Consider the following 15,408-nt stretch of genomic DNA (forward strand, 5'->3'; position numbering starts at 1 on the left):
TGGTTCAACTATCGTTAACCAATGCACAACCGCATGCCCTCATCCTTCTTCTTCACAAACAACATAGGAGCACCACATAGAGAAGTATTTGGCTGCACAAAACCCTTGTCAACTAACTCTTGCAATTGAACCTTCAATTCCCTCAATTCAGATAGTGTCATTCGATAAGTTGTGAGAAATATCGATCAGTTCCAAACTTCTAGGCAAGAGATCAATAATGAACTCAATGTCTCGATCTGGTGGCAATCCAGGCATGGCAATGCAATGCAATGCATACCATTTGGTGGAAAGTAAAGTTAGTTATACTACATTTATAATTATATATATACAAAAGGATCCAAAGTGTTATTCATAAGACACAAAGATTTAATAAACTCTTTGTTCATCAAAATGTTAAGAAAAAAAGTAAATAATAATAATTCAAATGAACACATAGGACGAGAAAACAGATAAGTGTTATGTAACATCAAATAATCCAAACTCAAAAGGATTATTCGATGTTACATAACATCTATCCGTTTAGAAATTGGGTCCCAGTCGTTAGGATTTCGTGGGAGGAGGAAGGAAAAGGGAACAAGATGTACATGTGATATGTTTAGAAGGTAGGTAACCGATCTCCTGTTAAATAATAGGAACCTTGCGGGAAAGAAATAAAATAAAATAACCAGTTTGGTAGTTAAGGGTTGGTAGTGGTGGGGTGAGTCAGATCACTAAAGAGAGAAGATGTTGTTGCAAATTTGCATGTGCACCAAGTTTTAATAATGATCACACTGAGAAAACAAAGACTGAGTCCACGGTCAAAATGATTTTTTTTCTTTTTTTAAAAGAGATAAAGTTGGTGGCTTGGTCATGGTTTTGGGCACTAAAAAGACTCACAGAGGTCTATATCATTTGATTCATCAACTATAGAAATCAAAGTAATACGTGTTGTGTGAAATATGAATCTAGAATTCGCTTCCAGTCATTGAATCACTTCGGGCCAAATCAAAATGATCAGTTAAGTGTCTCAACTACATTTTAATGTCACACATTGTGATACATAAAATAGTATATTTAATCAGCATCTATTGAGATAAAATTATTGTTCACACACCTTATTAATTTTTTGGCTACTGATCTTTTTCAATTTATTTGATCCGATAGTTGAAATTTGAGAGGTATGTGCGAGAAGTAAAAATAAGCGTGTATATCATTACTCTCAATTAATTGTCAAATTAGGTTATATCATAAAATGTGGTGTACATAATATAATTATCATTATTGTAAAATTAAATAAAAATTTTAATTTGATAATGAGTTTGGTGGGTGACGCTCAATAATTGAGAAATGATATCTCAACACAAAAAGAAACAAATTGAAAAAAATGATATTAGAACTTGGAAACCTAGCTAGATTGCATGAGGGGGTGGATCGTTAATTTGCAGTGAAATCCAACATTGCATCCCTCGTGCCCCGATTGACATTACAAACCTATAGAGAGAGAGAGATAGAGAGAGAGAGAGAGAGAGAGAGAGAGAGGTACACGAAACCATGCAACCACTCAAACCCTAATTTTCAATTTTTGTCTTAAGAGGTTCGTAGGTAACCTCGTCCATCAAACTTTCCTTTACGCAGCCAACATCGGCCTGCTTTGATTCAGTGCTCTCAAATTCTCAAATTTTCTTTTATTTATCCAATATTATATAAAATTTATAAGAGAATACAAGCAATTTTTTCATTTAGACTTTTTTTGTTTTACTTTCTCATCTTGAAATATCCTTTGATGATAAGATCGTTTACTTTCTACCGCATAGTACTACAGTATAGTGATATTCTTCTTTATTTGTAAATGAGAGGTCTTATGTTCGATTCTCGTCAAAGATAAATTTGAACCACATTATTATAATTAGTCAATTATGAGGCTTAGCCTATCCCCTATCCCACCCCATATACTATCATTTGTTCAGGAAAAAAAAAACCGTTTACTTTTAAATTACCTTTAAAGATCATCCATATGGAAATGACAAATTACCTTTAAAGTTGTTTAGTCACATGAGCAAAGCCACTAAGGAACTAGAATAGTCTGTGACCCATCATGCCTTTTTTTTCTTGCAATACTAACAGATGTTGTTGTTGCATATCAATCAAATACTTTTAAAATTCAAGTGTGTTCTTAATCCAAACTTTTTTTCGTTACAGGCTAGGCTTCATTTTTCTCTCCATCCCTCTTATGATGGCGCATTCTTCACTTCCCCTTCTAATTATACCAACTTTGCTTTAGCTTTAACTTATATTTTAAATGCTTACACTTTACCTCATATTTGAGTTTCTAGGTTTGTGTTTAGGCCCAAAATATTGGTTTGGGCCAAGTTTGGTATTCTCGGCCCAGAGGCCGTGCTTAGGAGTTGTTGGGGGTCATCCGTCTCATGGGCCGCATAGTCAAGGCTTGCCGTGTCCCATTGGGAATCTATGGGATGTGGGTAAGTCCTATTACGAGAAGGAGTTTCGACAAGATAAGGATGTTAAAGTTTGGGATTGAATGCGGCCTGATAAGGGGTTGAGTTCAAAGTCCTAGTGGGAGTAGGATTGGCCGAGATAAGGTTGGATCGGGGAAATGAGTTCTAATCTGAGAATGATTGGGATTCGATCGGAAGCAGGTTGGCTACTCTAAATAGAGGGAGGAGGACATCATAGAGGCCCACTTCAATTCAACACACAAACTGCCCTGTGCAAACCCTTGCGTTTGCGAAACCTCTCAACAACCTTGAGATTTTTATTTTCCTTTCCCGCCGACACATCTTCAATTTGGATAAACAACACTGTGAAGGCAACCGGTGATACCTTCAGTTTGGATAAACAATACTATCGCCGTAGAACCAGCCAACTGCGGAACACCTTTAGTTTGGATAAATAGCACTGCGTCGAGTCCGATTGGTAATCTATCCAAGTCTCGGTCGAGAAAAACTTTCGGGTTTTTATTGGCAGAGGTCATCTCATTAGCCTTTTCGACGAGGTGAGGTGTTACAGTTTACTAGGGCTCATCACATTGAATGCCGAGTTGTTTTATGATTGGATACTCACAAGTAAGCTTTAGAGTTCGGCATTCTGACGGTCGAACCACTTTCACAATCAAGACGAACATTTGTTTTGAGTACTTGTGCCCATATAGTCTGGTGTTGATTTGGCGTGCTTATACTTTAATGAATATAACCACTGTGACCGAATCAGGCGCAAACGATTTGTGAACTTCGTAGAACTAGTAGCCTTGTCTTCAAGCTCTAGAACTTGAAGGCCGAGACGTGTTCATTCCTCGGCCGCAGTCGCGAGATCAAGAAGTCAGCAGCACACTTAACGCAACATCAACACATTTTACTCCTCGGCCGACAAGTTGGCACGCCTGCATACAATCGAATGACGTAGTTAGTTTATTAATTACTCGGCTTGCGCACTACGTAGGCTTGGTAGTTTTTAGGGTCAACAGTTTGTACAATATTTTTAGTTCTCTCTATTGAATTTAGGGTCTTTCAAATTTTATGCAAATTACTTCAATCTCTCATGATTTGATTTTAAATTACCTATGTATGTGAAAAGCTTCCCGTATATGAAATCCTAACTCCGCCGTTGTTTAGTCATCTAATAGCTATTCAATAAATAGATTGAACCATGTTTTCTTTTAAACACCAAAAGTTTGACAATGTTAGTAGAGTTAATTTTCCTAGAGCTAGTCTTCAGAGGGTATTTAAAATGTAAATTCTAATTATTAGGCAAAATTGTAGAATGAGAATGAAAACCGAAAAGTTAAAATGAGAAGGACGCGATCATTCCTATTTATAAGTAATATATCAAAGAAAGAGCTGTATACCTACTCATTTCCAAGTGAGCTTTGAGCCTGACATGCACATCAATGACTATGAGAGAGAGAGAGAGAGAGAGAGAGAGAGAGAGAGTGCAAATGCATGGTTGGTAGAGGTTGGTACGAGAGGTGACGTTAGAAAGGCCAACTACCTTTGTTGCCTTTCGAAATCATCAAATCGTTGGAAACTTTTGAGGCCACTTGGTACTTTTGAGACCACATCAAGTTTTATTCTATTTTATTTGACCATTTTATTTGGTAAGTACGTGTCTGTTGTAGAAAGTCGGGGAAAAGCCACATTACGTGCACCTAAATCTGTTGGCATTTGGCTTCGATACATACGACAGTCTAATGTATGCCAACTCTCATCGGCACGACAAAATTAACAGGCATCTGGTGCCCATTCTGAATGGACACTTAATCATTTAACCATCTAACCATACGTTAAGATTGACGATAATTTGATAAAATAAAAGGTTTCAATACATATAGAGGATGTTGAAACCTAACATATCTAGGAGAAAAGTGAATGATTAAGCAAGACAACTACACATAAATATTTAGTTATTGGACTACACTCGTAGCCTTGCTCACCCTCCATATGACACGGGTGGAAAGAACCAAAATTTCAAAGTAAGGTCGTCAAACTATAAAGTAGTCTAAGGTCGTCAAACTATAAAGTAGTCTACTTCTTTTTCGCTGGATGTGAATAGAAATAATTAAACTCCCAATAGAGTTTGTGGCCAACGTAACAACCATTAAGTGAAGATAATGTATAAAGAGATATAGATGGGAGAGGAAACACATAATGTACGTGATTCACCATATTTTGCGCAACGTCTACGAGGATAAAGGAGTTCTCATTAATTGTGCTGAGTTTTCATAATACAAAAGTTTACGCATAATCGTGACTGAGTTCTAATAATGGATTAGAGAATCTGAGATCATAAGAAACCTAACTGTGAGAGAATGATCTCTCTTTATAGTGAGGAGAGTCATCTGTTTTCGTCCACGGTCGACAGGGAAATTGCCCTAAACAGTAACTAAATTTGAAATTGAGGCAAAAAAATAGTGCCAAAACTGGTTTTGACAAAAAAATAAAGCAAATGAAAAATGAGTACGTGTTAATTTCTTTTATAATAAATCCCAGTTTCCTTTTCTTTTCTTTTCACTAATACATCTATCAGCTGCGCCTGTATACAATTTATACATAAACCATAGCAATTTCACTTGGTTCTTCCATTTCTCCCACCTTTTCTGCTAACAGCTTCGCAGAGCCTGCATGGTAATGTGTCAAGGCTCAATGCTCGGGTTTTAACGTAATTCGCCATTACCCCGCATCTTCGCCAGGCATGGTACTCGGCATACGCAACTGGGTCACTGGCGAGGGACTTCACGTAAGATGCCAATTCCTCCAAGCTGCTAAATTTAGTGCCATCGATTATCGAATGGGGAGGAACAAAGTCCCAGACATTAGGGGCACCAAAATAGATTGGAACTGACCCAGAGTCTAGGGCATAAAATAGCTTCTCCGTCACATAACTCTCTGTCATTGTGTTTTCGATGGCAAGAACAAACTTATAGTGAGACATGGCACAATGTAAATGATCCCACCATTTTTGGGTGACACTAGTATCACTAGCACACTCGGGGTAGAAAGAAAGGGCCATGTCCAAGCCGCCGACGTTGTTCAAGCACTTGCCAAATGAATGGTGGGGTAGTAAGCTGAGAAGCTTGTGGGCAAGCTTATTTCTTTGAGGTAGGCAGCGCGATGATGACCAATAAACAAGTGTGTCCTTCAAATAAAATTCCATAGAAAATGTACATCATGCGACAGAGAGATGAACAGAAATAAGTATAAAGAACAGAGAGTCAAGTCCTTACTTTTTGTTTATAAGGAGACACGTGGTAATTTCGACCATTGTGAAAGAGTGCACCAGCATAGGTGGACTGCACATCATCTTCGGCGTGATAACTTATAAATACATCCTCAACACCAGATCGCTTCCTGCCAGCCTCAAGATCCATGTACACACGAAGTGGATCTCCAGTGCGTCTCTGTCAGAACCAATTTTTTTTTTAAGGAGAATGGAGTAGACCTTGAAAACGACATACCAAAACAATGTACATAGATAATGCGCAAGATAAGGCTGTAGCAAGATTACTGCCCAGGTTAGCTTTCTAACCCGGTACAATCATTTACAGAAGAAGGAATGCTATTGAATTAAATGAAGATGAACACAAATATAATGCCAGAAAAGGAAGAAAAAGAAGTCCAAAACCAAAGTAAGAAATGAAAAATGAACTAAAATAAAAAGGTCATTTATATTAAAGGCGTAAACCCTTATCAAAATTCCCCTTGAACATACCCGAAGGATCACTTTACCCCCTGCTTTTGAAATTTAATCACTTTCCCTCCCTGGACTTTCACTTTGTGTCTCACATTACTCCGGGTATGATGGAAAAGGGAATGAAATCCAGGTGAAAAGTGATATTGTTGCAAAAGCAAGGGCTAAAGTGATCGCTATGTGCACCTAATTCGCCTCACTGGGTTATGTCGACCCCACGTGACACTTTTAACTTCATAGCATGAGACTGCCACTTACAGCTAAATCACTTCACTGCTTTATGTCCCCACATGGCACTTCTATCCCTCAAATAACCCATCACTGAAGTTCTAATGCTTCATAAACAGTCTCAATACATCCATATATCAATCTAGATAAATCCCAAACCATTTGAATAGACATGTCTAACTTCCAATTGAGTGATATTTTATAAACACAAAATCCAGGACAAACGACGCAGTTTTCTTATTTATAAAAACATCAAAAGGTTTTTATAACACATCATATAAACCCATCACCTTGATGATATATGGATGTATTTCTATCTACCGCTCAAGTGATCAAACCCCACCGATCAAGTAAGTTTTGAAGATCCTCTTATTCAGCTCTACCAAATAACCCACAAGATTACATCACATCAAAGCCAACAATGACACACATCAAATGTTGATCCCAAATTAACTTTGCTTTCCTCAACAGTTTGCTTCATAAGATCAAAGCACAGTAACTACTAAAGGTCCAGTTATCTTTCAACCTCATTACATACATTCAGAGAAATGCTGAGCATAGTCATATCTCAATCGTGCAGGCTACATGTATGGGTATCCGCTTGCAAGTCCCCCATTAATAGGTAATCGAAATTGATTGTTTGCACATATGTCTTTAGCAGGAGTATAGTGGGATGAAAACATCGAATTGATGATAAAAAAATTCTTAGATAGCAAGCACTTGCTCCCAAGTAAAAGAAAGATCAGTAGGGCAACCCTTCAGCTTATAGAATATAGAATTTACAAAAGTTTCCAACCTACTGGACAATTTTGTATCCTTCCAATTTTACGAATACGACTTGTATTTCCTATCAGAAAAGATAAACAAAGTATACACTTCCAGTTTTGAAGAATGTATTTCATTTATCAATTTTTAGAGAACGTATTTATCATTTATATGATTTTACAATTGGGACATTAATTTTCCTAGGGTATGAACATCTTATGGTAAATCAGTAGTTTCCTACAGTGAAGATACAAAGAAAGGCAGTTGAACAAAAAAACTTCCTAGAACACCACTCATCTAGTCTGATCAAAGCATGATACACTAAGAATGCCCTGTCTAGTGCGGTAATCCTTTTTTCATATGAACAGGGTTGGGCCTGTAATTCCCTATACGAGTTACAAAATGCGGTATAAACACAAAAAACAGGATAAATTATCTAGTTCCACTATAGATTCACAAGCGCACTCTTCAATCCATCATTAAGGTTCTATTGTATGATGAATCCCTCGTCTTCTGGGAAAAAGTAAGAGGAGAAGCCTACTTATCCTAGTGTATTAAACAAGGAAAACATTGGTAAAGCGTTTGCAGAACTCAAACTCCTACTGCATTTACCAACAATAAAAAGAATCCCATTGCATAATCGCAAGACAATGGAGAGTGCCATTACAAACTGTTGCCTACAAGCACTCAAGGGAATTTACATAGCGCTACTGCAAGTATATCATGGAAGTGCAAAGTGCTAACGCAAGGCAGTAACCATAGTGGTCTAGCTCCTTTCCCTATCTTGTAGTAATAATTATATTGCTTCTTTCCAAGTAAAAGAAGCAAGTAGCTCTTAAATACAAGTTGTTTATTCACCCTGGAAAATTTCCATATAGGAGTTAATCATGTAAAAGCATGAACCACAAGAAACTGAATACGTATATAGCTCTTGACCTGCATCGATTATAGACCTTTGCTCCTCCCTCCCATAAGCCCAACACGGAAAAAATGGAAAAGGCCGAGTCTTCTTCCTACTATCTGTGGCGGATAAAAAGAGGAACAGCGTGTAGTCAAGCTACCACACCAGTTCGATCTCTACCCATTAGACAATTTAGGTATTTTCTTTTTCATTGCTGGTGTGTTTCTCAACAATTCCCCCCAAAATGTTTGGGAAAAAAAGTTCAAGGAAGCAACGTTCCAAAGGAGAAAAATTGGGGCATCATTTCGACCTCACGGAAAATTTCCTAGATCAGCCACTGTATACAATACTTCTGTTTAACATTCCATTTCCATATGCTCACTCTATAAATTAGTACTAAGGAAGAAATTCCTTCAAGATTTAACCACATTATATCAATAATCATGATCTGAATAATAACTAGCTAACCATGCACATGTAGAAACACACACACACATATATAACACGAAGAAATCGAAACCAATTACTGCCCAACATTAAGAAAACAAAATGGAGTACCTGAAGGGGAGGTGTAGTGGTCTCAAACAGCAAAGCATCAGGCTTGTCAGCAAGAACCGAAGATTTAGTCCACAAACAGCTCAACCCACACGGGCACGAATACAAATTATCCAAATTATCAGGAATCCAAGTCCACCCTTTCACCAACACGCTAACATGCTCCGGTTTCGCCTCCCCACATTCCGATTCGCCGCGAATTTGCTGCAGAGAAGAAGAGTTTTTCGGGAACAGCTGCTGGTTGTGCTTCTCTTTGAAACGGGGGCAACCCACCTGGGCATCCCACTTCCTGAACGCGCCGATCAAATGGGTAAACGGGTCGGGTGCGGAATTGGTGAGGGACGGAGTGGGATCGTTGGTGGGTTGGACTGAGGTCGATATGGGAGGGAATTCGAGGAAGCTGCAGAAGAAGAGGATGAAGAAGGCGCCGCTCATCATGAAGGCGATGGTGAAGGAGTTGAAGGGCTTTAACTGCATATTACCGGCGGTAATTTTAGCAGTTGCTCCTCTCTCCTCCTGTAAAGAGAGACACCAGAGTCAGTTTAAGTCAAAGGACACGTGTCTCACTCAACTAAACAAAGCACAGAGAGGGCCCTTAAGCTTTGGTTGCAGAAGATTCCAATTCTTTTCCAACAACATTCATGTTTAGCAGTGTATTCAATTAAGACTTTAAGATATTTTAATTGTTTTAATGAATGAAATTCAATTCACGGTAAGTGATTATATGAAATTTAAAGCATATTCAATTATGAATTTATTAAAATTATTAGAAATACGAGTATATTTAATTATGATTTAAAAAAATTATAATATTTCAAGTGTACCTAATTAAAAATTGATTTTAAAGAATTTGAAAAATTTGAGAAATTAGAGGGAATTTGAGAGATTTCGTAGTGTATTTTAAGTATTTATAAATCTCACATCTTCATGTGAAATTTCAACAGAATTGAATCAAAATTTTATATAAAATTTGTTTACATATCAATTAAACTCTATAAAAATCCATGAATGTATAAATTTATTAAAATTCCTCAAATTTCTAATTGAATAATCTCGATATTGTCAATGTTTTCATAAAAAAATCGTAAAAGATATGAAAATGGTAAGTGAATTCTAACTTCAACCATACCAGATAACTCTTAAAATAAAATCGATAGATATTGTCAATATTTATGATACATCAGTTAAATATAAAAAAAAACTCTTATATTTCCTCTAAGCCAACTATTGACAACTCCTAATGTTTTATTTTAAACTTTTATTATTTTTATAAAACACAACCGATGTAAAGTTTCAAAATATGCATTCATATCACCACAAATTTGTAATATCGATATTTTCGTTCATAATATTTTAACAAAAAGGAAAAAAAGAAAAAAAAGACTGTAAAACTGAAATCAAATAAACAAGAAAGACGATGGGGAGGATGATGGGCATGCGCGTAAGGCCGTTGTGGTGTTGGGCGCTTCTGATATTATTAGCAGCACTAGATTCGCCGGCAGCAGCAGCGGCGTCGTCGTGGGCGGTGGACGGGACGGTGTTGGAGCTCGACGATTCCAACTTCGATTCCGCCATCTCCGCCTTGGACTTGGTCTTGGTTGATTTCTACGCCCCCTGGTGCGGCCACTGCAAGCGTCTCTCTCCTCAGGTCTCCCTCTCTCCCCCTCTCTCTCTAAAATCATAATTTTCAACGATCCCATCTCCATCCATCCATGATCCATCCATGTTAATTTTGATGATGAATTCACACATGTTAATTAGGATTTATTTATTTATTTAGATTTTAACAAATTGAATTTATGTAGTTGGATGCAGCTGCCCCCTTGCTTGCTGGGTTGAAACACCCAGTAGCGATTGCAAAACTTAATGCTGACAAATTCACCTCTGTAGCTCGAAAATTCGAAATCGAGTATGATCCTGTTTCTTCAAATCCCTTTTATGTCCATTGCCAGTCAGAATTTTATTTAATTTTAATTTTTAATTTTGTTTTGATTATTGTTATAGTGCATATCCGACCCTCAAACTGTTTATGCACGGTGTTCCCATGGAATACAATGGACCCAGGAAAGCGGAATCGCTCGTTCGCTATCTGAAGAAGTTTGCAGCTCCTGATGTTTCCATACTTGAATCAGACTCTGCTATAAGTGAATTTGTCCAGGCTGCTGGCACTTACTTTCCTATATATATTGGTTTTGGGTTGAACGAGTCTTTGGTATCGAAGGTAGCAATAAAGTACAAAAAGAAGGCATGGTTTTCGGTTGCAAAGGATTTCTCCGAAGATGTAATGGTGTTGTATGATTTTGACAAGGTTCCTGCTTTGGCATCCCTTCATCCAACGTATGATGAGCGCAACATCTTCTATGGCCCCTTTGAAGGTTAGCTTTTTTTGGTTGATCAGTCCTTGTTCTCCACTAAGTATATTGAAATATGTATTTTGTACATCAATGTGACCTTTTTCCAAGTCATAATGATACATCACATTGCAAATTTACAAGCATTTCTTCAACTTGCATTGCTTATAGAATCCGTCTTTTTGTAAGGAAGAATACATTTAGACATGAAGTCATAGGTGTGGTTGAGTAAGCTTTGTGAGAGTGCTTTTCATGCCATTTCGTTAGCACCCTATTCTTGCCTTAGTCACTTTTATGCTTGAGACGTGGACAAAAACCCAAGGACGCACCTTCTTCAAGTGAAAGCTTCTACTTCAAAAAATGAAGAGGGAAGATGAGTGTAATAGTTCCCTCCCCCCCCAAAAACCACATACACACACAACCGTCCCAGACAAGATAATAGCGTTTTGCATCCTCACTTTAGTGTATTTACCTATTAGATTTTCGCCTGTTAGATTATGCGGAGACAATGGCTATCTGTTTATTAAGAGTTAGACACATGGTGAGTTTAGAAGTTGCCCTCAAATTTCATTCCAAAGTTAAACTTTCTCTAATGTGAGCATACCATTTATGCCATGGTGTTGAAGGAACCTTCATTAAATGTTTTGTAAAGCTCAAACATGACTCATCTATCTTTGGCCATCTTCTTTGTCTCTTACTTTTTATTTTTTTTGAATATGCAGAGGAGTTTTTGGAAGATTTTATAAGACAAAGTTTGTTCCCTTTGGCCATGCCCATAAACTATGAGACATTAAAGTCGTTGAGTGATGATGAAAGAAAAATTGTTTTGACAATCGTGGAAGATGAGGATGAAGAGAAGTCTAAGAAACTTATCAATATTTTAAAATCAGCGGCATCTGCAAATCGGGACTTTGTATTTGGTTATGTTGGGATCAAACAGTGGGAAGACTTTGCTGATACCTTTGGAGCCAACAAGAAGACGAAACTACCAAAAATGGTTGTCTGGGATCGAATGGAGGAGTACATTACAGTAAGTGATTAGTTAAGACATGTATATTCTTTAGATCTCCATGCTAAATTTTGGTGAATCTATGTTTCATATCTTTGAGTAAATATTTTGTGATCGTCGGTGCCGTATGATATTCATTATATATCTAAGTTTAGTTTTGATGAAAAATTGTGATTGCTAATGGGAAGTGCGTTTGCTTTTGGGAAGATTTTTGGGAGGGGTTAATTGTCTTCCGTCTTCATTTCCTTCCTTGTATACAGCCTCTTTGAACAACAATTCCACCATCCACACCTTAGCCTCCTTTTTATTGATGGGTTCCATTTCTCAGAACAACAATGCTACAATCCACCCACTGGCCACCGTTGATGTCCCCCCATAGTCGTACCCAGTGCACAAGGCTCCCGCTTTACGCAGGGTCTGGGAGAGGTGAATGTCCCCCCATAGTACATAGATTAATTATATAAAATGGAAATATAAATTAGTGGCAAAGAGAAAGTCGTTTTGGGTGAACATGTGTACGAATTCTCTCTCTCTCTGGATTTTCATGATTGGACAGGTGCTCTGTAGCTCTCTGGGTTGATGTTAACTTTGGTTTTTCTTTGGGTTTTTGGTTTCTTCTGATGTTCTTCTTGTTTCAGCACGTCTCATGTGTATTGATGTTATGTTTGCCGCTTCAAGATTTCCTTGTTTCAGCTATTTCACCTGTATTTTTGAGACTTTTGCTGCTTTAGATGGTATAAATTCAAAACATGTAATGTTCCTTGACGTTATTTTGTAAAATAGGTAAATGGGTCAGAAAGCATTGATGAGGAAGATCAGGCATCTCAAGTCTCACAGTTTATACAGGGATACAAGGAAGGAAGAATAATAAAGGAAAGAATTGGCGGTCCATCATTTGCGAGCTTTATGACTTCATTTATAGGGATTGGAACTGTGTACATAATGGTTTTTGTGGTTATAGTAATGATGCTTATTCGATCAATCAATAAAGAAGACGACGAATCCCCTGTGGCTCGTACTGGAGACCAGGTTGATCACGCTACAAGCTCAACCGTTGAGGCTGAAAGCAGAGAGCACAGATCTGGAGAAAAGGAAGATTAGAGTTGGCCTTTTGGACTTCTAACCAGATCTGATTGGGGTAGCTGCCAAAGAAAAACGAAGGAGTTTATTAAACGCAACTGTGCAGCGTGCCGGAAACAGTGTGGAGTATGAAACATCCATGATTTTGTAGAGACTAGAGGGCGATGAATTCCCGCGCACTGTTATGCGTACACCTTATAGAAATTCAGCTTTTGTGTTCACATTATCTTGGTTAGATTCTGTACGCTGTGTTGTTTTACTTTGAAGAGCACAAATTTGTGCCGAACCACGATAAACACTACTGCGTCTCTTTTTCGTTCTGTATCTGCTGATGCCATCAGTCATTGTCCAAGCAAAATTGAATTGATTTTGTTTGTACCACATATTTCACCAATCTTGAAACTACCAAGCATTGGTCAACTTCATATCTTCGGGGACTCACTGAAGGAGTCGTGCTGACGGGTTTGGGTCAGCTAGGGTAGGTTGTTCAAACCAGTTAACAGGGTTGAAATAATATCCGGAGAATAGGAATGTATACTACAACAATAAGTGGAAGTGGCGCTAACAGCAGCCCCTTTCACGACGCTGCCGTCTTGCCTTCTGACCACCGGTGCCAACTCCGTCGGACGGTTTTTGAGATTGCTTGTGGAGTTGGTTTACCAATCAAATTGACATTGGAATTTGGCACCATTAATCAGTCATTTGGTCTCTTTGCAAAGGTGTTAGTAGATTTTGATCTTGTGATTATTTCACCGTCTCAGATGTGGATTGAGTGGAATAGTGACGTTCTCACCACTGTCCCAATCAAGTCGCATCTGGGATGGCGGAGGAACCACAACCAAATGACCAATTTTGTTTCAAAACGAAAAGTTCTTTGTGGTAAAAGAAAAATTAAGAAATTTTTTTTTGGAAATGGGGGATTGGTATGATGCCAGCGACTGAATAGAGGTTTCGTCGTTAGCTACATACTGATTAGTATATCATTCGTCGCTACTATACTAGCGATTTAATTCGTATATAGTCACTACCTGGTTAGCGACGGTGCTTGTGGACTATTGGTAGGGAAGTATCAATCATATTCTTTTCTATTTTATTTATTTATTTTCCCTTTTTTTTCTTTTTTCATTGAATTTTTTTTTCTTCCTACATTACTTTATCTAGATTCAAAAATACCTTTAGATTTATATCCTTGTTTTCGAGTGTTTTGACATGGATTTATAAGAAATTTCACGAAATAAAAAAAAACCATAAAATTTCTTTATTATAGTGAAAGATGATGGTAACTTCAAGCAATCCAGAGTATATCAGAGCATATTTAAAGACAACAATTAAAATATGAAATGATCGTCATCTCCATAAAATTAGCTAGTTTATGACAATTGATGAAATGAAATCAACTGCTTGAAATTAGGTTTGGCAAACGGGTCGTGTCTGTCGTGTTTGTGTAACACATGTTATCTTAACGGGTCATGTCGTGTCACACCTGTTATCTTAACGGGTCCTTAAGAAAAATCTATTTTGTTGTTTTTCCAAAATAAGAGTCAATGCATCAATTTGATCCATAAGAGAAAGACCCATTGCACTAAGTTCGTTAGCTATGTCGCTATGATCTGCAGTACCTTGAACTATAGCTTCAGTTACCATTTGCATCATTTTCCCACTTTCAACATAAAATTCTTTCAGTCCACTGATAATTGCCTCAGTTCCATCACTTGAACTTCCTCTTTTCCTCTTTCTTTGGCTATTTTCAGATTGGGTGCTTTGTTAGCTTTGTTGGTTCATTGGATAAACAACATTTTCACCTCCAATATCACTTGCATCAACCTAATCATGACTTTGTTCCTCCATCATTTCAGCAAGGGTTTCGGCTACATTACCCGTAGCCCGATCCTTTCCAAATATATATGCAAATGTATCATACAGTGGAAAATGTTTGCTTCTCCATCCATCGGCTTCTTTATTTTTCTAAGATTATATCAACATAGCAAAACTAAAATTTAGCATGCGTAACAAATATAGCTGCAAGAATATAACTAATGTATAAATAAAATAGGATATGAACCTGCACATAAGTTTGCCATGTGTCATCACTGTTAATTTCAACACACTTTTTGACATCATTCCATGCAAATCCACTTGTGTTTATCATGTCAAGGACCAAACTATATGTTTTTTTTTCCATTTCTTCAACTTTGACTCAATATGTGGAGTTACCTTTATATTTGAATTAGGACATAAAACATCGACAACTTTCGCTATTTCAATCAAAGTACCTTGTTTGAAAGCACCTGTGTCACACCGTTGCTTCCGAGCAACAAAATCCTCTAGAACGGTAGTAA

General features: G+C 37.5%; 2 protein-coding genes across 2 annotated transcripts; one reads left to right on the forward strand and one right to left on the reverse strand.

Moving 5' to 3' along the window:
• Positions 1 to 4,930: 4,930 nt before the first annotated feature.
• LOC103441831 (alpha-(1,4)-fucosyltransferase) lies at positions 4,931 to 9,267 on the reverse strand. Its single transcript, XM_008380542.4, has 3 exons — positions 8,633 to 9,267; positions 5,717 to 5,890; positions 4,931 to 5,628 (listed from the first exon to the last, which is right to left on the reverse strand). Exons 1-3 carry the CDS (start codon positions 9,104 to 9,106, stop codon positions 5,059 to 5,061), a joined length of 1,218 nt encoding a protein of 405 aa, XP_008378764.2. The 5' UTR covers positions 9,107 to 9,267; the 3' UTR covers positions 4,931 to 5,058.
• Positions 9,268 to 9,767: 500 nt separating this feature from the next.
• Positions 9,768 to 13,393, forward strand: LOC114827041 (protein disulfide isomerase-like 5-2). The gene is made up of 5 exons (XM_029108528.2): positions 9,768 to 10,277; positions 10,435 to 10,538; positions 10,634 to 11,004; positions 11,703 to 12,010; positions 12,773 to 13,393. Exons 1-5 carry the CDS (start codon positions 10,047 to 10,049, stop codon positions 13,088 to 13,090), a joined length of 1,332 nt encoding a protein of 443 aa, XP_028964361.2. The 5' UTR covers positions 9,768 to 10,046; the 3' UTR covers positions 13,091 to 13,393.
• The last annotated feature ends 2,015 nt before the right edge of the window (positions 13,394 to 15,408 follow it).

The sequence above is a fragment of the Malus domestica genome, chromosome 08, assembly GCF_042453785.1.
Source record: "Malus domestica chromosome 08, GDT2T_hap1".
Classification (NCBI taxonomy): domain Eukaryota; kingdom Viridiplantae; phylum Streptophyta; class Magnoliopsida; order Rosales; family Rosaceae; genus Malus; species Malus domestica.